Consider the following 22921-nt stretch of genomic DNA (forward strand, 5'->3'; position numbering starts at 1 on the left):
GACTCCTACATGAGATGAGCCTGTGGGGGCATACAGAGCATTTTCATTCATTTTAGCCTCCCATAGACATTCTTGGCTGCTTATCTGTATAACGTATCATCAGCACTGATAAATAACAATGCCCAATCTTTCTTCTCACACTTGTCGAAAACATGGTTGATGAGACAGGAGTTGGTTCTCTGACAAGAGCTCCGGGCAGACCAGTAGCACAATGGACTAAGAAGGGACTTTGACTCTGCCATTTAATAGCTGCTGCTCAGTCTCTTGGGACTCCAATTGCTTCGCTTGGAGTGAGATTACTGTTCTCTCCTACCTGACACGGCAGACATGCTTCTGCTTTATACCTAGTTTGACTGTAGTCATAGTGCCCAAGATACTTGTCGGTCGATAGGATGTGGCTTGGTGTCTCCCTGTGGTACTGAGGCTCCACGGTAAGTTCCCAATAGGTCCGGTTATTAATCCCGGGGAACTTCCCCCTCCCAAACCAATCAGAGTAATAATGAATCGCGCTCTTGCATTTTCTATCAAGACGGCTCCTTGTGATTCCTAAGCGTTCTGTCTAGATTCAAAGAAGCTGGTTTCTTCTTGAGTGGTTGAAATAAGACTTTTCTTAGAAGCTACTGAATATGGATTAGTTTGGATTGTTTCTCAGGAAATAAAAAGCAGGCTCTGGGGTGACCACTTCAACATTTAATTGGGTTAGCAAAGAACTACAAATAAGAGGTTTTCCTTCGGAGGGAAAGCATGTTTACCCCCCCCCCCACCCCCGCCCAGCCCCTTAGGTGGTGGATTTTAACCTAACTGCTGCCCTTCAGATGCAACCTCTAATTCGGGCACCAGGACACAAATATAGGAGAAATGTCCCACTGCAAACTTAACACATTCCAGAAGTTCACCGGGTCCCAGCCTCTCAACAGATACAAACGCAGAGCTCTCCAACTGCCCAGCCACCTGCAGAAGTCACGTTTGTGGCAGCTCCAAAGGGTTTGCATCCTAAAAACTAGAAGACTGAACCAAGGAAATTGCCCAGCCCTTGGGACAAAGTCACTAGGGGGCTGGTGACCTGTATGTCATGAACGTTCATTCGTGCGTCTCTATCTTTTCCTCTCAGATACACTGTGCCTGTCGTTGCCTGACATTCCTCCGCCTGGATCCATCCAAGAAGCAGTCTCTGTAACAAAGACAAGCATGCTGTATTTGGTACCAGGGGCAGTTGTGGACCGTGTGAACACCTCCACCAAAGGGAGGCCAAGGGGCCACTCAGACTTAGCCTGAAGTCCTGGCCTTTGTTTTCTCTCCACATTCAGACTGAAATGTGATTCCCCTGGCTTTCTTTTTTGGAAAATACCTGTGATGAGTAATAAACTGGCTAGGAAGAAAAGCTGTTGACAGGAAAAGTCTCTGACGGGGAAAGGGCTTCTTCACGAGTTCTAACCGGAGACAAGATGCTTCAAACTGGCTTGAGGAAGGGTTCCGGGCATAGAAAAGGTCAGGACTTCCCGAGAGAAAAGGCTTAATGCGAGATAAGGCTGAGAATTGAGCAGTTTCCTCTGAGAGTAGAAACATGGACATAAAGATTAGCCTACCGTGAATGGGCCTGAGCCCTCCACTACTACACAGTGAGGCACCTTGGGCAGATTCTTTGACCTCTCTAAACATGCTTTCTCGAGGGGTTATGAGCATTAAATACAATTGAGAGTATAATGAACACTGGTGCAGAATAAGGTTTTTTTATGAAATCTGTTACTGATTTGATTATAGCACCCCCTCAGCCAACACAAATGATGTCCCATCTATGTGCCAGATGCTCTCTGAGTGACAGATTCCTCCTCCTCCTTGACTTTAGGATTCTCACTGTTTCAAAAACCACACACGCACCCTGCTCTAGGAGAAGTACCAGTCGTACACCAAGCTCACTTTGTGAAGCAGCTCACGGTCTTGCGGGTTATCTCTTCGAGTACCTTCTCCCGACTCAGCTAACTCTACCTCCAATTTGATCACAATTTTCAGTGTGCGTACCATACTGAGTCTGCTCTGCTTGTCTTGTATGTGATCCTAGAGGATAGGGACTGTGGATTCATTTCATCTATTCATCTGATTTGCTTCTCTCAAATAGTGAAGAGGCCACTGCTGTGTTCACCTTATCATGTATGCATCCGCGTAAGCTTGTGGCCTTTGACACCAGCATACAGAGGACTCAGCCCGGTCCTGAACTCCTGGAGAGTAATCTTGCCCTCCATCTTTAAAAGGCTGGGCCCTGATTTGGTTAGCCCTATCGTTCCTAATTATTACTTTGGTTCCAGACTCAGTTTCCCAGTCTACTTAAGGGGTCAATAAATCCCCTTTGCCAGGAGGTTATGACAATGGTTTGAGAAGATTCAGCTTTGATGTCCAGGACATTTCCAGACACAGAGCCAAATGCCCAAACCAGTTGATTCCATCCTTATCCCTCAAACAGGTCCAGCCAACATAAGAACACTAAAAATATAAAATATGAATGCATGTATCCTTCCAGTTTATACCTTACCTCAGCTGTGTGCCAGAGGATCGGCTGAACTGGGAAGTCACAGACAGTTCCAGGAAAAACACTGGCAAGTGCTTAGGCAAACAGATGGGAAGAAGTGTGTGGGATTCTGTTTACTGATTACCCGTATCCTCAAACCTGGGCTGACGGAGGTGTATTTAAAACGAGAATGTCAAGCGGGGGAAGCCATAACCTGCCTTTCAGGAACTGTCCCGGTTAACAACAACCACAAAAGATATCTGAGTTACTCTGTATTATTCAAGGGCCACCGTGCTAGATGATTTACATTGCGGGCATTACCTCGTGTGCTGAGAACCACTAGAAGACAGGAGAACATAGACTTCACTCACAAGTTGGCCTGCCAAATAGGAGTTTGGGGCTCCTATTAGTTTGACCAATCAACTAACAAGCAAAAGGTTTAGGAAATCACCTGCTGAGCATACCACTGGCCGAAAGGGAAGCAGAAAGAGGGTGAACCAACACAAAGCCCTTTGTGGGTGAAAAAGAGAGAAGCTGGATTGGAACCCAAGTGGAAAGGTCTGCCGAACCCTAGAGCTCCATGCAGTGCGAGAATGGGGACGAAAGGAGTACAGGATGCAGAGGAAGGGTGTCCCAGGTCTGGGAGGGGGCGTCCCTGTGGCTGGTGCGCCTTCCTCGCCTCGGGTGCACAGGTCAAGCCTTTTCCCTCCCGCGCTCTCACCCTCCCAACCTTATTTAGAAACTGTGTCCCCGAAACAGGAAGGGCGGCGGGCCGAGAAGCACGGAGCGTCCCGGCCTCATTTCCTTTCGAATCCCCCTGTGGAATTTCATTTCGTACGGTGAGGAAATCGGAGCGCGAGCCCGTCGGCTGCTCGGCTGCTCCGGGGCGCCTCCCCCACCGGGGCTGGAGACTGACTGCTCTCGGGCGCAGGTCGCGCCGAGCGCGGGGCGGGGTCGGGGGGCCGGGCGCCAGCCCCGCTGACTGGGGGGTGAAAATTGCTGCGAACTCGCGCTGTACCAGGCACCAGCTCCAAGCATTTCAGGCTTTATCGCTAATCCTCCCAAGTCACTTCACGGGTGAGGAACCTGACGCTGAGAGGTTGGGCAATTTGCTCAAGGTCACACAGCGAGGATTTAAAGTCACCGTCTGTGTAAATCCTAAAAGCCGTATTCTTTGTGTTCATTATTCTGGTGATATAGAGGTGGCCAAGGGACTGGAGTGGACATCTGGAAGGGGCCGGACATGAACGAGACATGGATGTGGGAGCACTTCTCACCTGAGAGAGGAGGGCACGTTGGCTGGGCAGGAGCCACGGGGCTCCTATCGACGCCTGGCTGCAGCGTGCAATGGATCCGGGTGGGAGGACGCCGAGCGCCTGGAAGCCAAGCGGGGCGGGGCGGCTCCGGAGCGAGTCAGGGAGGGGAGGATCAGGCTGCCGGCCGGGGCCTGACCCTTACAGCGGGAGAGACACTCCGCCCCTTCCCGCCCCCTCTGCCCAACGCTGCCTCTTATTGGACAATCACGTTGTCCGTCCCGCCCCGCCCCGCCCCTGCCCTGCGAACCTCCAGCGCCGCGGAGCGCTGGGGCGGTGAGAGCAGTGCAGAATAGAGTGCAGGCGGGCTTCGCCGAAAAAGCCGGACTCGGCCGGCGCCGGGTTCTGGGATCGCCGCCTGCAGCCATGACCCTAGCAGTCCGTCCCTCTGCCCCGGCTCCGGACGTCTGATACCCCTCACATTCTCGTACAGCTCCTGGAGAGGCGGCCGCTGCCCCCTCGTCGCCCTTGGCGCCTTACCGGACTCCCTATCCGGAGCTGGGAAGCTGCGCGGCCACCGGCGCCCCCGTGCAAACTGGGGGTGTTTGCTGGAGCAGCCCCCGCCGCTGCTGCCCGCGGCTCTGGCCATGGCCTGGCGGGGCACAGGGCCGAGCGTCCCGGGGGCGCCTGGAGGCGTCAGGCTGGGGCTGCTGCTGCTGCTGCAGTTGCTCCTGCTCCTGCGACCGGCACTGGGCTTCGGGGACGAGGAGGAGAGGCGCTGCGACCCCATCCGCATCACCATGTGCCAGAACCTCGGCTACAACGTGACCAAGATGCCCAACCTGGTGGGACACGAACTGCAGACGGACGCCGAGCTGCAACTGACAACTTTCACGCCGCTCATCCAGTACGGCTGCTCCAGCCAGCTGCAGGTGGGCGCCCCTACCCCCACCCCTGGAGGGACCCGGCAGACAGGGACTCCCAAACTCCTTCCTTGGAATCTCTGACAGATCGAGCCCCCTGCTCCCTTCCTAACTAGAGGGTACAACTCCTGGAAAAGTGATTTCCAGCCCGCACCCCACCCCCCACTTTTCTGTCCCTCTTGGAGACTGGAAGCCAAAACGTTGTGTAAGTCATCTGGCCCGCGAAAGAACCCATTCTTACACCCCGCCCTTCCGTTTTTCTCCCCTGCCCATGTCTGGCCAAGCCCCTAACCCCAGCGGAGCTGAGGGTTATCTTTGCCAAAGATTCCGGCAGCCGCTGCTTAGTGGGCGAGTCCTGGCAGGGCAGCCAGTTGCACCTAAAACTTGGAAGGAGTGATAAGGAGACAGAACTTCGCCCTTCCAGGTCACTCATCGACCTCCTTTCTCCCTGTGTTTTTGAGAGTAGGTTACCAAATCAAACATCGCCGCCTGTTTTCTGCAGGGTGCCCCCGCCATCTCCCAGCGCTGTTTAGAGGTCATACAGGAAAGAGCAGGCTTGAGTTCTTTCTTGTCCTTAGGGTTGGAGGCAGGCTTAGTGTTGGGAGGAACTGAAAAAGCTCCAGGTGGAGAGTTTGCCTTTCTAAAGAAGTTTTTCTCCCCACCCTTGTGGGGGGGGCAGTCATTAAAATGTTCAAACTTACGTATGTGTAATGATACAGAAATCCTTCCTACAACAGTAAGTGAAAAGTAATTTGCATATACAGTGTAATTGTATTTTCGCATACACAGTCAGCTCAATGGGGAGGTGGATTGAAATGAAGTTTTTAAAACTTAACACTGCTCATATTTTGGTTGATGAGGCCAAGTGACTTTAATAAAACTAGAAAAGAGGGCAGCTGATAAAAAAAAAAATAGAGGTTAGAGCTGTTCAGACTGAAACCTCAAGAACTTTGTAATTCTGGCTGTAGAGAGATAAGGAGACAGTTTACTTCCCAGCTCGTGTTTTTACATAGGTCACTTTAAAAGCTGGATTGTGGTTGAGGAAGATGGTGGGGTTAAACCTGTCGCTGGTGAAATATCCCTGTGGAAGTTTCAGAACTTCAAAACTGGGTTATAAAAGCTTAAAAAATAACCCTCTCCTCTGAGTTTGGAAACAGGGCATAGCTGACATCAGTGGCAATTTTGTTGGAGAAACAGTTTTCGCAGGGATATATATTTTTAATTACATGTATCCTGGGGAAGCAGCCAAGCTGTTTTGAAAGACAAGACTGGATCCCTTTACATGCTGGAAAATAGTTACTTGTAACTCTAGACTTCATAGACAACATCTGTAAGGAGCCAAGGAGACTGTTTATCAGTGCTGGAGGAATTGAGGACAGCAACTGGACTCCCGCCTGCTGGTATTGCAATCTCAGGGGCTTAGCATTTACATCTTCCTATTGTGCTTCATTGTTATTCATTGCGGAAATGTTAGCCGAACGAATCCCTGGAGACCAGAGACCCCTCCCCCCAACTCATAGCTCCTCCTTGAGTCTAACAGAGTCTCAAATTAGTACATTTTCTGTTTAAATATGGGATTGACTTTTGAAAATTAAAATGGAAATTAGGAACCACTAGAATGGTGATGGGAGTTACATTAATTTTTAAGGTGACAGAGAAATGAAGATAAAGGTCAAGCGCCCATCACCTAAGTGACCAAGTCACCTTAATAGACTCTTTAGCTCTTTCAAATGGTAGCTCGAAGGAGAGGGATATTGGAAGTCAGTTTTCAAAAGTTTATTTTCATAAGGTTTATGTGAAAATGATTGTGCGATGCTTCATACATTTCTTACTTACCTAAATTCGTCTGTGTTCCTCTGAAAAGGATTGCTAGAACCCAACTAAGGAAACTGTAAAAGTGATGGATTATTAGGCACCGGTGTTTCAGGTCAGAGTAAACAGACATATTCCCAGTAGGCTGGCTTAGATATTGCCTGGAAGTAGTCGTTCAGCCTTGTGCTTTTGGTCACCCCCCCCCCACACACACACACACACACTCATTGTTTTCTTTGTTCGTGTCATTACTTTCCCAGTTCTTCCTTTGTTCGGTTTATGTGCCAATGTGCACGGAGAAGATCAACATCCCCATTGGCCCGTGCGGTGGCATGTGTCTCTCCGTCAAGAGGCGATGCGAACCAGTCCTGAAAGAATTTGGTTTTGCCTGGCCGGATAGCCTGAACTGCAGCAAGTTCCCACCCCAGAATGACCACAACCACATGTGCATGGAAGGACCCGGCGATGAAGAGGTGCCCTTACCTCACAAAACCCCCATCCAGCCGGGAGAAGAGTGCCACTCTGTGGGAACCAATTCCGATCAGTACATCTGGGTGAAAAGGAGCCTGGCCTGTGTTCTCAAGTGTGGCTACGATGCTGGCCTGTACAGCCGCTCGGCCAAGGAGTTCACGGATATTTGGATGGCGGTGTGGGCTAGCCTCTGTTTCATCTCTACCACCTTCACTGTGCTGACCTTCCTGATCGATTCGTCCAGGTTTTCTTACCCTGAGCGCCCCATAATATTTCTCAGTATGTGCTATAATATTTATAGCATTGCTTATATTGTTCGGCTGACTGTAGGCCGGGAAAGGATATCCTGTGATTTTGAAGAGGCGGCAGAACCTGTTCTCATCCAAGAAGGCCTTAAGAACACAGGATGTGCAATAATTTTCTTGCTGATGTACTTTTTTGGAATGGCCAGTTCCATTTGGTGGGTTATTCTGACACTCACTTGGTTTTTGGCAGCAGGACTCAAGTGGGGTCACGAAGCCATTGAAATGCACAGTTCTTATTTCCACATTGCAGCCTGGGCGATCCCTGCGGTGAAAACCATTGTCATCTTGATTATGAGACTAGTGGATGCCGATGAACTGACTGGCCTGTGCTATGTTGGGAACCAAAACCTAGATGCCCTCACTGGCTTTGTGGTGGCTCCGCTCTTTACTTATTTGGTGATAGGAACTCTGTTCATTGCAGCGGGTTTGGTGGCCTTATTCAAAATTCGGTCAAATCTTCAAAAAGATGGGACAAAGACCGACAAGTTGGAAAGGTTAATGGTCAAGATTGGGGTTTTCTCCGTCCTGTACACGGTTCCTGCCACCTGTGTGATTGCCTGTTACTTCTATGAGATCTCTAACTGGACGCTCTTTCGGTATTCTGCAGATGACTCTAATATGGCTGTTGAAATGTTGAAAATTTTTATGTCTTTGCTTGTGGGCATCACTTCAGGCATGTGGATTTGGTCTGCCAAAACCCTTCACACATGGCAAAAATGTTCTAACCGATTGGTGAATTCTGGGAAGGTAAAGAGAGAGAAGAGGGGGAATAGTTGGGTGAAGCCAGGGAAAGGCAATGAGACCGTGGTCTAAGACTAGCTGGCTTCTACGCTTTCCTCATGTTGGAGGGAATTACGCGGTGAATTTCAGTTTGAATGAACTAGAAACACTTTAGCACCCCCACTGTCGGCCCAGCACCCCTGACCACACCCAGCCTCATAAAAGCTATGGTTCTGCTGCAGACGATGGAACGATTCAAAATGGGAAGCCAGTGAGAGGCTTTCAAAGCTGTGAAGAAGTCAAAATGTTGATCCCTTTAGCAGGTCGCAGCTCGGAGCGCTGAGGTCCCGCTTAAGTCCCCTGTTTGCCCCTAGTGGGTGGGATTTCAGCTGTGAGTTGAGAACTCGCAGGGAGAAAGATTAATTTTTTAAAAACTCTTTTAAATTTTAAATAGTAACTAGGTCTTTCAGATAGCCAAGTGATCTATAAACACTGGAAACACTGGGGTGGGAGACGTGTTGCAGGGTTTGATAGTTTGGCTGGTCTAACATAAACATCTTGTGGCCTACACGGTCTGCTGTTTGGAACTCTGGAGCGCACTCCCAAGAGGTGGTGTCAAAATCCTTCAGTGCCTTTGTCGTAAAACAGAATTGTTTGAACAAACAAAAGTACTGTACTAACACACGTAAGGTATCCAATGGATTTTTTTTTCTCTCTCTCTCTTAAATTTCAGCATCCCTATCTAGGCAGCCCCTCCCTCTTTTCTTCACTTTACACTAATGACTCAAAAAAATTATTTTTTATAGGAATTTTTTTTGCACTGCATCATGCCTAATGAGGGGGGAAGGAAAGGCAATTCACTTTCTGACGATCACTTAACTCAGAAGAAAACAAGATTTACTAAGTTGACTTCCCTTTCCGACCCCAGAGACCCATTGCATTAAGTAATGCGAAGCAATTGGGACTTGAAATATTTTAGTTCGTGTGATTGCATCTAGGCAGACGCCAGTCTGGAAGAACTGAAATGTTAAATTTCTTGGCAACTTTGCATTCACACAGATTAACTGTGTAATTTGTGTGTGTCAATTACAATTAAGAGCACATTCTTGGACCATGACATAGTATACTCAGTTGACTTTAAAACTGTGGTCAGCTTGCATTCGTAGTGCGATAGTGCCTTTCTCCCCTGTAGCATAAGAATGTTATCGGAGTTTGGTCTTCTTACCACAATGGAGACTTATTCAGCTTTGCAAAGGCAACTAAGGACAGCAGATCCAAATACTTGGTGCATAATTGTTCCTTAGTAATTGGCAAAGGCTCCTTATAAGATTTCATTAGAGGCAGTGTGGCCTGGAGTATTTATATGGTGCCTAATGAATCTCCAGAATGCCAGCCAGAAGCTGGATTGGTTAGCAAGGGATATGGTATAGACCGTATGAAATGAGCTGCAAGGTCTAACAACAGCATGGGTCTTAATTGCCTTTGCTGGGGTATCCAAAGCTTTTAAAATTTATGCTTTAAGGCCCTCACAAGGGGGTACCCGCTAGCAACCTATCAAAAGTTGCAGTGTCTTTACAATTGTAGCTGGCCTTTCTCTTAACCTGCCTTAGGCCTTTTAATCACCAGATCTCCGGGACAAACTGTTGTACATGTCACAGGTCGCTCTCCTCGTGTTTCATACCTGTCTGCTTCAGCAACTGCAGTTATTGGTTGATTCAAGCTTTGTCCTTTCAGTAAAAGAAGCTCTTCGTGTTTTCCCAATCATATGTCGCAGAGAGACATTTCCCAGACTCCAAATCTTAAACAAGTGATCAAATTCTGGAAATAGAGAGTTTTAAAAATTGAGGATTTTTTGTTTGTTTTTGGCTTCTGTTTGTTTGTTTGTTTGCTTGCTTGTTTCGGGTTTGAACTTTCTGTCTATGACTTGACATTGTCTCCTCCACATCCTTTGATTTTGCAAGGTGTCTGTGATCAAAATGCATGTAAAGCCCAAAGTGTGTTCAGAAAAGAGCTGGAGCTTGTGAGATAGAAACCTCCATGGTTCTGGGTGGCCCCTGATGATTTTTACAATCTAAGTGCCTAGGCTGAACTAGGGCATCAGGCTCCAGAAGCATGAGAGCTGACCCCTAGAAGGGCCAGTTGAACTCCTGAGTGAGCTGCTTAGGAAATGTGGAGCGGACACGCCCCATGTTGCCTGCAGACAGTTCCCATAGCTGTGCAGGGCCCTGGAGTGTGCACCCAAGGGCAGATTCTGCCCTTACTCACGCTCCGCTGTGGTGTCTTGGGACTTGTGCAGTGACTCTGGCCCAGGAAAGGGATGGAGGACCAGGCCGTGGCTGACTGCCTTTGCCGTGGAGGCTTTGTGTATCATTCTCTTTGCGATACTTCAGTGATGGTGGGACCAAGACGGCACCCCCTCCAAAGGACGGGGCAAGAAATAGGTCGTGGGCAGGTGTCAACAACAACCATGGCAACAGCGAGCCAGCTGCATTCTGAATTCTGAAGCTAGTGTCTTGACAGTTTGTCTGCCCCCCCCCCAGTCACCCGCCCTTCCAGGGGAAGTTCTGCTCGAGCAGAGGGGCTTGTCACTCCAGACTGCTTTAGTCTCAGCAATGCCATGGCATTGTTAGGCCTTCCCGTTCATGTTCCAGGTGATTCAGAATGTTCCCAGTTTCCAGGAGAAGAATCTGGTGGTTGAGGAGTCCCTTACCAACACCCTTCAAGCCACTTTTTCACTTCATCATCGTGTTTTTCTGCACGCCCCTCTCGCACGCCTCTTCCTAGGTTTCTCCACCCTTTCTAAGATTCCTTCTACATTAACAACGTCAGTTTTGCTTCATGCCAATCTCCGTATAAGCTCCCCAGGACAATCAGAGTAGGCCCCAGGGTCTGAGCGCCAGCACCTACTGTGGCCTTGGGCAAGGAAGGGTCAGGACTTAGTGTTCCATGGGATTTAATGTAGGTATATTTGAGGACAGCAGCTTGCTGAGGGGAAAGTTGAGTTTGTTTCCTCTCTCTGAGCCCTAGAATGAGTACATGTGACTGTAATTTTCAAGAAAAGTCTGCAAGCTTCCAGATATTCTTTTAAGCATAGCTAAGGGCACCTTTGCCCAGCCTTTTCTTTCATAAACTCTTTTGCCTTGCGTCATAAAAGTCAAACCTTAGGGCAGAGGACTGCTTGTGTAGCGTAGAAGTGGCCAGAACCGCCTGGTTGAACTACTCGGCTGATCATATCTTTCTTCCTTTGTGGTGACCCATTTCCTGGTTGCTGAGATGGCTTCTGAACTGGCACAGGGCCCAGAGGCCTGAAACAAGGGAAAGGTGACACTGTTTTCCTGAGATGGCCCCTTGCTTTCTCCTTTCCATCACTCAATCACTTGTACTCCCTAAACCCGGAACCAGAGACATTCCCTTATCAGATCCTGAACTGTCTGGCCCTGTCTGACATCTGCAACCCTTTGCTCACAGAATTAAGTGTCTTCGGGAGTGAGTGCAAAGTTGGGTCCTGGGACAACAAGATGGACTTGGCATCCTCCGTCCTGAAAGAGCAGGCGCAGCTGAAAGAGGTTTCACCAGTGTGACACGTCTGCTAAGGCGCCCCTAGCAACGGTTAGGAAAGGCAACTAGGAACACAGACTCCCGCAGGAACTGCTTAATGTGTGAATTCCATCCTGTGACGGAGGGCATCGGGGAGAGTTGCCATTGCTGCCAGTCATGACGAGTCCCCAGACTTGGCCCATGCGCTTTTTTCTTTTGTTGTAGTTGACGTCAGAGTCCCTGTCTGGGTTCGCAGTATGTCTGACAAAGGACCCGTTATCATCTTCCCTTCATGCCTAGGTCAAAGACCTCGAAACTCCCGAGAGAGCATTTTGCTCCTACAAAGGATCACATACTGAAGTCCCAAGTAACCTAGTCTGCTCCACTGGTGCCTGGATAGAGCTCTCTGTTCCTGTCCCTTGCCATGCCCCCAGCTCCCAACCCCCAGCCCCACCCCACCTGGTAAGCTTCACCTGGTAAGCACATTTGCCCTGGTGCTTACTAATTTCTGTTTCTTACTTGCCTTAATTCCCCTCTTTGCAGCAGCCAATTCCTCGTATTCGCCCAGGCAGTTGGTAGAGTCTTTTCGGTTAGGAAAGGCAACTAGGAACACAGACTCCCGCAGGAACTGCTTAATGTGTGAATTCCATCCTGTGACGGAGGGCATCGGGGAGAGTTGCCATTGCTGCCAGTCATGACGAGTCCCCAGACTTGGCCCATGCGCTTTTTTCTTTTGTTGTAGTTGACGTCAGAGTCCCTGTCTGGGTTCGCAGTATGTCTGACAAAGGACCCGTTATCATCTTCCCTTCATGCCTAGGTCAAAGACCTCGAAACTCCCGAGAGAGCATTTTGCTCCTACAAAGGATCACATACTGAAGTCCCAAGTAACCTAGTCTGCTCCACTGGTGCCTGGATAGAGCTCTCTGTTCCTGTCCCTTGCCATGCCCCCAGCTCCCAACCCCCAGCCCCACCCCACCTGGTAAGCTTCACCTGGTAAGCACATTTGCCCTGGTGCTTACTAATTTCTGTTTCTTACTTGCCTTAATTCCCCTCTTTGCAGCAGCCAATTCCTCGTATTCGCCCAGGCAGTTGGTAGAGTCTTTTCGGAATCCCCTGTGAGCCACATCCTCTGAGGCTCTGTGCCTTCCTGCTTTCCTGGAATGTTCGGCTAATGACCACTAATGTTATCCCAGAAGGCTTCAGAAAGGGGTTAAGGGCAGCTCTGCACCCTCTAAAAAACGTCCTCCTTCCCAGGTTGTGCACATTTCAAAACCCTGAACGTTTAATAGGCTAAGGGCCTGACTTGACTGTGGGCATAGGGAGAGCTAAGTTGCCTTCTAGAGCTTTCCTAGTGGGCTTCTGGGTGGTTCTGAGTTTCTTCTACCTCACAGTTGGTGTGAGGCTTTAGAAGGCCCAAGGATGAAGGCCCCTTGAGCTCTTCATAAGAAATATGAACTAATTGACAATCCTACTCTTCAGAAAGATAAAATACAGCTAGAGCTCTTCTGTGCCGCAGTCTGGCTAGTTGCTCTCTGGCGTTTTCTTGGATCCTCATGCCTCTTAACAGCTCCAGAAACCTGGAGACAACCTGGGGCCATTCAAATGCTTGATATCGAGGTACCAGGCCAACCCTGCTCTACCTGCCCTGAATAAATTGCTGAATCTCAAAGGAAATAGACCCTCCTTGTAAGGATGTACAAAAGTGTGTCTGCATTAATGTCTGTACTGTAAATCTCTAATTTATCACTGTATTAAAAAAAAAACTTGCTATTTAATTTTTGTATCAAAGGAAAATAAAATTTTGTTTATTAACTGGCGTGTGCTTTGGTGGGTTTTGAAGATCTGTGATAGTCCTGGGAAGCTTACGTTCCCAGCTCTGAGAAAGGGAAGCATCAGTTTGTTCGGGAGATTAAGAAATGCTCTGCTGGCTATTTTTTTCCCTATGGTCGTCAAACCCCCACAATCTAAAGTCAGTACAAGCAAGCAGATCACATGATGCTTGGGTTGTGGCTAAAGTTCTCATGCTGTTACCCCAATGATATCATCCTCCTCTTGGTATTTCCAAGGGTGGCCATCTTTTCCTTTGAAGTTTAGTCCAGTGGCCTGAAAACAGATTTCTTCTTGCTGCTGGAGCTCCAAGCTTCTTACACAATGGTTCTGTTTTATGTATATCCCATCTTTCGGGGGGGGGGGGACGGGGGATGCCATCTTGGGCTTATTTTCTAAGTTGGGTGGTCTCTGTCGCTATATCCAGAGAAGTCACTGGACAAAGTAGCTATGTTAGCATTGGAGGTGAGATACAGTTCAATGGTAGAGTGCTTGCTCAGCATGTGTGAGGCTCTGGGTTTCATACCCAGCGCTGCAAAATAAAATAAAACCCATCAGGACATTATCATATCCAGTAATACGGACCACACAGAGAACAAACGAGCCACGGCCAATGCAGATATCAACTGATGTCATGGCTGAGATTGTCCCTCTTGATTTGAGTGCTTTAAGTGCTTGCCACCTTTTAACTGCATTTGAATACCACCCTGCTTGGGAGTGAATAAAAAGCTCTGTCCAAGGATTTGCAATACTACTCGCCTTATCTGCAGATTTCTGTTATAATTTTATCTCCAACCCAAATGCAGGGAGACATGTAATTTAAATTCTCTTCCTGGGAAGTCAGGCTGTGTTTCGTATTCCATTACCTACTCATTAAGTAGTTATGAAGTTAAGGGAAAGTCAACACAATCTGGAATGAATTCATAATAATCCTTTGCACTTGTAGAAACACTTTCCAATAGAAAATATCATGTGCGATTTTGTTTTATTCGCAGAGTGTTTCTGAAGTAAGTAGGGTAAGCATTGCTTGCAGAGAGAATCCAAGACTTTCAGAGGGTGAGAGTATCCCAGCGGGACAGATGGAAAGCCAGATCATATCATGTCAACCTTGGGATTTTGTTTTCCTTCTACATCGAATTTTGCTCTCATTTTACATTCCTGTGGGTTGTATTGTGATCCTTTAAAATATGCGTTGAAGTCCTAATGCTGGATATCTATGCATGTCACCTTATTTGGAAAGGGGATCTTGGTAGCTGTAATCAAATTAAAATGAATTCATATTACACTGGGGTCTACCTTAACCCTATAACTGTTATCTATCAAGTAGTGGTTCATGTAGACACAGACAGAAGAAAATGTCACATGCTTAAGAGTTTGAAGTTCTGTAGTTAATAGGTCAAGAAAAAAGAACTAAAGTTTGCTAGAAACTTCCTGAACAAGAAAGAGAAAGTCATGAAGAATTCTATGAGTTTGCAGAAAGAATCATTATCGATTTCAGGTTTCTCATTTCCAGAGCTGTCTGAGAATTGCTGCTATTTTGACTCGCCAGTAGAGATCACTTGTTATGGAGACCCTTCGGGACCTGAACAAACACCATCCTTAAACTTCATCCATTTCATCAGTTCACAAGGTTCACTGAGACTGAGTGAAGACTGGCAGCCTCCCTCTCCATGAGTCCTGCCCACGAGGTCCTGTTTTTTTTAGGGTTTATAAAACATAATCACTACAGTCAATAGTTTTATCCATAAACTGGACACCTCTAGGGTAAACTCCATGATTCCTGACACTCAGCAAGCTTGAAACAAACTTGGCTGGTCTCCTACCCACCTACCCCCAAAGGGAGATCTATGTGCGGGGGGGGGGGGGGGGGGGGGGGCGGGGCAAGACCCTAACTGGAATGCAGGCTAAGGGTTTTCAGCATTTCTGTGCTGAGAACCAAGTTTTTCCTTTCCCATTTTAGTCTTCACACACGATCATAATTTTAAAGTTGAGCTGACTCTTGACCAAAGAGGTCAGCCTTGGCCTCCTGTTTTTGGAGGTTCTGTGCCCAGAAATAAACTGCACTGGGAGAAGGACTCAGCCCTCTCGGTTTTCCCTCTCTCGGCAGCTGTGCTGGTGGGATTCGGAGGACCTACCCAATGCTCTGCAAATGTGCTGGCCTTGTAGAGGTTTAGTCCAAACAGCTTCAAAATGGACCTTGCCTACACCCGAGGTTCCTAAAAAGCCCTGTCCTCTTCCTTCAGACGCTTTCATCCTAAGATTATAAGATCCATGGCTCAATTGACCAGCGGCCCTTCATGGCAAAAGAGTCTGACTTCAAATTCCCACAGATGTCGATTCTGACAAAAATGGAATGTATTTCATTCCACTGCCCATGCGTTGCGTGATTTCCATCAGCCTCCCCCCCCCCACCACCACCACCAGGATTTCTGTCACCACTGAGAGGGAGGTTTTACACTCTTCCTCTGAGGACTCTTAGTTTGGATGAGGGGAGAAGAGAAAAGACAATAAATTCTGCCGCAATGCCTAAGCATGGCATCTGCAGAATTGAGCACACAACTCGAAAAGAGGGCAAAATTGTTGAACCTTACAGAGATAATACAAAGAGAAAGGGGCCGGGGGTTCTGGGAGGGAAGGAGGTGGCAGGGGTTATGAAAAATGGCAAGGGGAGTGAAGTCAAGAAGGGCCTTGGGAAGGAGGGTGTGCGCTTCTGGAAGCCGCCACTGCTGGCAACCGGCTTCCTCTCTGAGCCAGGTGTCACACCCAAGTCTTTTTTTCCCATAGGGATTTCTACTTAGATGGAGCAGGAGGAGGAAGAGCAGAAGAGGCTGTGTTTGCCTCTGGTGTTTACTAATCCTGACAGATCAGGTTTTTGTTTCCAAAGTTTAGCTTTCTGGAGCCATTCCTGTTCCCGTCCCTACAGAGGCTGCAGTTTCTCCAAACAACCGGTTTAAGGCAAGCCAAAGAGCAGTTGCGTGGTGTAGGAGATTTTAGCTTCCCTCACATCCAATCCTGTTAGCACCCGGGAATGTGCTTATTCTTCCGGCTAGGCTACCTTTCTAAGGAGAGATTAAGTGATTGGGTAGCCAAATTTCCTGAAAGGTCTGAGGATGGCGTCGTTTCATTTGCTGTGCGGTAAGTGGCCAGGGTATGAACCACGTGACAGAGCGATAAGTCACAGAGAAAACCAGACCTAGTTTCCCCCTCATCTCCTGGCGTTTGCATTCGTAGGTGCATGCACGTGTGAATGTATGTAGGGATGGGTGTGCTTTCCCCTTGTCTGGAATGTCCGCTCTGTCTTTTTCAACTATCTTCTATGTATTCTGTCTTCGTGGCTGAACTCTTGTTTTGCCTCTTCTGGGACGATGCCCTTGGTCTTCTTGCTTATGACTTCCCATTTTCTTTTCCTTCTCACTATGGTCAACCGTGGTCTTTGTTTTGAACTCGGGGTGCCGGTGAAGGGGGGAGACTTCCTGTACCATCCGAAGTTGTGTGCATCTACTTACTAAATTAAGTTTTCAACCAACTCTGAGCACCCAGCACGGTTTCTCTACATGCTTCTGCATCTTAGCGTTGAAGTTGTCATAGAGCATAGGTCTCAAATCTGCTTGTGGAGGAAGAAAGAGGGAAAATGGAAACAGAATAAGAAACGGGGGGGGGGGAGCAGGTGGGCTAGGCAGGGGCTTGACCAAGGAACTTCAGCGACACGGGGCTAGCAGAAGGAAGCAAAGGTAACAGAAGGCATCACACGGCAGGATTCTCTGGAAAAATGTTAGAACATTAGCCTCGGAGAACATTCTCTTGTGTCAAAAATGGGTTACAGAACAAAGACCTACCAGACAGCGTTACTTATTCTAGGTTTCTGTCCCTTGCCATTTCTTCTTCGCCCTTGCAAATGTTTGCGGAGTGTCTCCTGCATATTCAACACTGGAGTAGGAAAAGGAAGGAGAGAGGAGGCAATTAAAAACAAAACAAAACTAAAAGCCGTGAAAGACAAAGTCCAGCTTTGCCTTGCGTCGTCCCCAAATGCAGGTTCAAGGACAGAAAAGGGACTTAGGTCGTAGTAACAAGATTTAAACCTGGAAAAACCACTACTTTGTAAACACTGGTTAAACAGTAGAATGAGGGTCTGCTGTGGGCCAGCCACTGTACTGGGAAAATGCTAAGAGGAACATAAACCTCCCTGGACCCCTCCCTCAAATTGGTGCAACTAGCTCGTCATACCTATGATATCGTTTCTTTCTGGCCTCGCTACTTTGATGGTTTCAGCTTGGATAGAATGGCTTCCGAATGCCCAGCATAATTCACCCCTCTTTCAGCTGCTCTTAGCTCACCATTCAAGTTGTTTTCTCACATACATTTGAAAAGAGAAGGGGAGGGGAAGGGGAGGCGCAACAGAGATCATGGCTCTTAGAAGCCTGGTTCTGTTCCGCCTAGTGGCCCTCTATATTCAATATGTAAAACATGAAATATAAAAGCTACCCCAGATGCTCTTCGAGAGACATTTAATCATTAGATCAAACTAACTACCTCCAGTTGGACATCTTTTCTAAATACACTGATATACAACATTTGTACCCGGTAGGACGTTTCTATACGTGAGTCTGCTTTATGTCTTTGGAGCTGCCTCTGTCAATACTGTCATGTCATAATGTCATAAATAATCCCCAGATAGATTGTTTTATTAAAACAAAATTAAAGGAAGTCCATGCCCATTTGTCCTCCTTTACCTAAGTGAAAAGGACAAATGTGTGAATAAACTTGACCCTGTGTTGCCTGGAGGTAGGCACACGGCACCAAGTTGTTTCGGCATGATTGGAGCCCGAAATTCTTGGAGTGGGAGGGAACTGGAGCTGAGGCCAAGTTGTGAAAGACCTTGGAGGTCATATTCTCTCCTGGGGTGGAATAAGGGAGTCAGTTGGAAAGCCAGAAAGATTTCTATGTTGGTGGCCTTCTGGGCTTTGCTCTTGCTGCTGTGTGGAGTGTGGGCTGGAGAACCGGCCAGGGGGAGCAGGGAGGAGAAACTGTGAAGGTGCTGAGGGATGCAAGGGGGCCAGGTCAGCAATTTTCACACAAAACATAATACTTTGCAATCATGCTCGAGGAACTAAACCTTTATTTCTAAAGCGTACTCCTGTGTCTCAGAGGCAAGAAGTTGTTAGCGCTGTTCATCTGATAGAGCGAACTCAAAATGAATGCTCCGGACTAACAACACGGGGTCGCTGCACCGAGTGGGAGGTTCTGGGGCAGGCGTGGGTTTGTCTGCACTGTGAAATGCTCCTGTGCAGCTGAGGGTCTCTGGCACAACGTGTGCCCGTGGAAGGCACAGATTCCGTATGACGGAGTGTCTAGTTGTTTCTGGAGTGCTCTGGGACCCACCAGCAGCAACTCAGGACTCGGGAGTTTCCTGCCAAACGTATTTCCTGGAATAGTTGACACAATTTCCTATTGAAGCCTTGATTTAATAGAGCCTTAATCCTAGGCATCTCCTATCTAGATTTTCTTGCTTAACAGTTTCTTTGCCAGAAAAAGCTGGGGTGCCTGACAGATTCTCTGAAAAAGATATCAGGGGCATGCACCTTTTTCCTAGCTCTCTTCCTTTTAAATCCGAAATCCCGGATAACATTTTCCATAAATGAATGAGAAACCCACTTCCTAGGTATCTTTGTTTTTGCAACCCCTTTGGCCCCCCAACAGCAGATCTTCCTTTTGGATTTGCATCAGCGTTTAGCTAACTTCCTGGACTTTTCAGTCATTTCCTGAGCCTATTCCAAGGAAGGGAAAACATCCTCCTTCAGAAATAAATGCAAATCATCGCAGAGATTATTTCTATTAGATCAATAGTGTAAATGCAAGGGAGTTTCCCGTAAGACATAAATTTACTATGGCTATTTCAACCAAATCTGTTCTGCCATGGCCTGGTAGGTCCCTTTGTATCTGTGGGTAATCTGAGGAATTATAGCCATTTTGTGAGTTAAGTAAACTCCTGAAGACATAGGTTACACACAGTTGCAATATTTCCTCTTGCTGCTTTTTTTCTTTAACTGAGAAAACTGAACACTGGAAAATTTGTTATCTTTAGGTCAGTAATTTTGAAGCGCTTCTGGCTTTGTTTTCGTAAATTGGAGTCTTCTGACACCTACTGGTCAACTGAGGTAGAACAACTTCAGGGCAGCCTGGATTTAAAGCCAGTATCCCAGTAATAAGGAATTTTGTTTGTGTATGCCTTTCCTTGGAAGTAAATGCACTCTTTGAAAGCACCCCTAAGTGTCCCTAAGACACAAGAATGCTGAGGTGAAGTGACCGCAAGCATTTCCCGTCATTATCTTTCCTCTTGATTGACGCTTCCTCCTCAGAGAGCCTTCTGGGAAAGATGCATTTTAAGAGTGGATGAAAATAGTGAAGCCCTTAGAAGAAGATGCAGTGAGAGTAACTTGAGGCCTCCTCTGCTCAGCTGTCTCTTGGGAGAGGAATGGTGAGAATGAAGAGTTTCCTACTGAAGCTATCTTGTGGACATCCTCAAGATGAATTTTAAATCCGTGGAGCAACTGCTTTACCTGGGAAGTGTCTGGTTTTTTTTGTTTGTTTTTGCTTTTTTTTTTTTTTTTGCTTGTTTGTTTGTTTTGAGCAAAAGGGTGATAGGGCTCTCAAAGATGATGTCCTTCACTGACCTCCCGTCTGTCCGCGACCTGGGCTATCCAGGACAAGTGGATTTCTGACCTCCTTGGGTCATGCCCACCAAAGGATCTGTTAGTGCATCACAGGAGATAAGATTCCTCCCTAAGTCCAGCCCCTTGGTGTGCTGTCCAAAGTCTGAAGTCTGGCTGTTCTTCTATCACCCCACTTTCCGCTGCCCTCTTCTTGTGATCCAAGCACTCCCACTGCATGCAGTTCTACACTACCCTGTAACACACACGTGTGCTTGTGCCCACGCGCGCACACACACATGTGCACACACACACTTTGACTCTGCTCTTCTTCTGTGCATACTGATCCCCCTCATTCAGAAGACACCATCCCATCACGTCGAGTCAATTCATTCTTTAAGCTTCTGTGTTCTGTCCCAGGAAACGTTCCATGGTCTGCCCCAGAACAGCCAATGACGCTCCCCTTTCGCACCGCCTCCCAGCATCCGTAATTCCTTGTGTCATATTACATTCTACTGTTCCTGTGAGTTTGCCTCCTAGACATCTGTATGTCTCGTGGACAAGAACCACTCATCGGCTGACACGCTGGCTCGTCTAAAAGCCCCACAAGTGTTCACTGATGCCCAAGCAGCAGCTGTTTGTGGCCATAGATTGTTCCGGTTGGGGACAATGTTTTAATAGGAGAAAACTGTTGTGAGACAGTCACAGAGCTGGAAGTTAGATTTATTTCCCCAAATGACCTCAGCCTTTACCCTGAGGACTAAACTCTAAGTTTCTCACTTGTTTTGATATGGCCACATTCACTAGTGAGAGAACCCACCATCTAACACACGGGGTTTATTAAGATCTGGAGACATCTCAAGAATTCTCTAATTGTTTACAGGGCTGCTTCCCATGCCCATGTGCCTTTATTTCAGTAAAATGTCTATATCTTTCATAGACAAGGCTGTGATATTGGAAAATTAAAGACCAGTGATTAAGAATCTGAAACAGGGACCGAAGACATGGCTCAGTGGTAAAGAGCACTGGCTGCTCTTCCAGGGGACCCGAGTTCAGTTCCCAGCACCCACGTGGCAGCTCAAAATTGTAACTCCAGTTCCCTGGAATCTGACATCCCCCCACAGACATACATCTGGGCAAAACACCAGTGCACATAAAATAAAATAAAATAAAATGTAAAAGAATCTGAGAAAGAAACCTACCTTTGATCTTCAGCGGGTCTATGGAAGTCATCCTCCTCTTTCATGCGTCAGTAGAGAGGTTCAAAGTCCAGCAAATTTCCTTCCATTGCCCTTTGTTGGGGCATACCTTCAGGTCCTGGCGTGCAATTCTAAAAGATTTGGATTTTAAGAAGATTTTGGCCATGATCTATTTGAACTTCATTACCCATCAGCAGGTTCTTAGGTTTGAACTTTTTTTTTTAACTTTGGTTTCTATTTTACGTGCATGGGTGGTTTGCTTGTATGTAGGAATGTTTACCAGGTGCATGTAGTGCCCTCAGAGGCCAGAGAGGGTGTCACATCTCCTGGAACTGCGATTAAGGATAGTTGTGAGCCACCATGTTGGTACTGAAAATCTAACGTGGGTCCTCTGGAGGAGCAACCAGTGCTCTTAACCACTGGGCCACCTGTCCAGCCCCGTGATGGGAACTCTTACCAGCTCAAGATTTTGCCAGGTGTCTCTTTCCTGAAAACATTACTGTTCCTTAGTAAAACAATAGGGGTACGCTGGAAAAGTCACACACAGAGCCCACAAGTCCCGCTCGGTGACATGCACTGGGTTCTGGGTCACATCTGAACCGCTGCCTGCAAAACTGATCACTGAAAACTCCCTGTAGACTAGGCCTACACACTGCTCTGTCGGAAAACAAACAGTCAAGGAGGAACAAAACACATTAGTACAAAAGCCCAATCAAATAAAAGCAAACAAAAACGTCAGAACTATCAGCTTTTAAGGCTGGTAAGAGTCCTAAACGTAAGCCCCTAGCCAGAAAGGTTGATGAATTACAGAGTGTCTTCACTCTTGCTTGCTAGCAACCAGGACAATGTGAGTTTGATCCCAGAGACCCACCTGGTAGAAAGAGAAACCGGACTCCTGAAAGCTGTCCTCTGGCCTCTACAGAGGTGCTCTCTGGTATGCAGTGCACACGTGCATGCACACTTACACACACACAGGCACATACACACATGCACACGCACTAAATAAATGAAATAAAAAGTTTAGATGATATTATTTCCCCTGTAATACACTCTTTCTATTCCACTTTAAAAGACCCTGAGGTCAGACGCTGTGTCTATTATAAGATCTGTCCCAGAGTGGTTGGGTTTTGTTTTGTTTCTATTGGTTCATTTTTGGTAGGGTCTCATGATGTGGCCCAGGCTAACTTCAATAAACTAAGGCCAAGGAGAGGGCTTGATGGGTAAAGTTCTTAAAGAAGCAATAGGGCTTGCGTTCAGATCCCCATGCAAAAGCCCCTCGCCTCAACTCACGCCCGGCGTGGGCAGGGATGGGTGTATGCCTGTAAACCTGGCAGGGAGAGGCAGAGACTGCAGATCTTTAGGACTTACTGGTAACAGGTTCGTGGGGAGGACCTGGTCTCAAAAAGGTGGAGGGAGACAGCTAGTCTGGGCTCTGGCTTCGAAGCACACATGCCCAGCTGCGCTCACCACTATCACCATCACGTGGAAGAAATAAACCAACTTGTTAATTTGTGGTTAAGGAAGCCGAAGCCTAGAGAACAGACATGGCTTGCCTGAGTTGGCAAAGTTTGTTCTCAGCAGAGGCAGCACACAGAGTCCCTTCTGAGCTTCTGCCTGTTTCTATTTGGAAAGGATTAATCATTGCTGAGGGCCCATGTGGACCCATCCCTTGGCTGTGAAGCATGTCCATGTTGCTTTCAGAATCGCAATGATGAGACTGACTG

At 47.5% G+C, this 22921-nt stretch overlaps 1 protein-coding gene and 1 long non-coding RNA gene across 2 annotated transcripts; one reads left to right on the forward strand and one right to left on the reverse strand.

The window, feature by feature from the left end:
• Positions 1 to 4113: 4113 nt before the first annotated feature.
• Positions 4114 to 13336, forward strand: Fzd4 (frizzled class receptor 4). Its single transcript, XM_048435241.3, has 2 exons — positions 4114 to 4688; positions 6752 to 13336. The coding sequence occupies exons 1-2, from the start codon at positions 4404 to 4406 to the stop codon at positions 8078 to 8080; spliced, it is 1614 nt and encodes a 537-aa protein (XP_048291198.2). The 5' UTR covers positions 4114 to 4403; the 3' UTR covers positions 8081 to 13336.
• A 372-nt stretch (positions 13337 to 13708) lies between these two features.
• Positions 13709 to 21641, reverse strand: LOC125401021 (uncharacterized). Its single transcript, XR_007232187.3, has 3 exons — positions 21201 to 21641; positions 17188 to 17278; positions 13709 to 13883 (listed from the first exon to the last, which is right to left on the reverse strand). It is a non-coding gene; the product is annotated as an uncharacterized LOC125401021 (long non-coding RNA).
• Positions 21642 to 22921: the final 1280 nt, after the last annotated feature.

The sequence above is a fragment of the Myodes glareolus genome, chromosome 24 (genome assembly GCF_982192425.1).
Source record: "Myodes glareolus chromosome 24, mMyoGla1.1, whole genome shotgun sequence".
Taxonomy (NCBI): Eukaryota; Metazoa; Chordata; class Mammalia; order Rodentia; family Cricetidae; genus Myodes; species Myodes glareolus.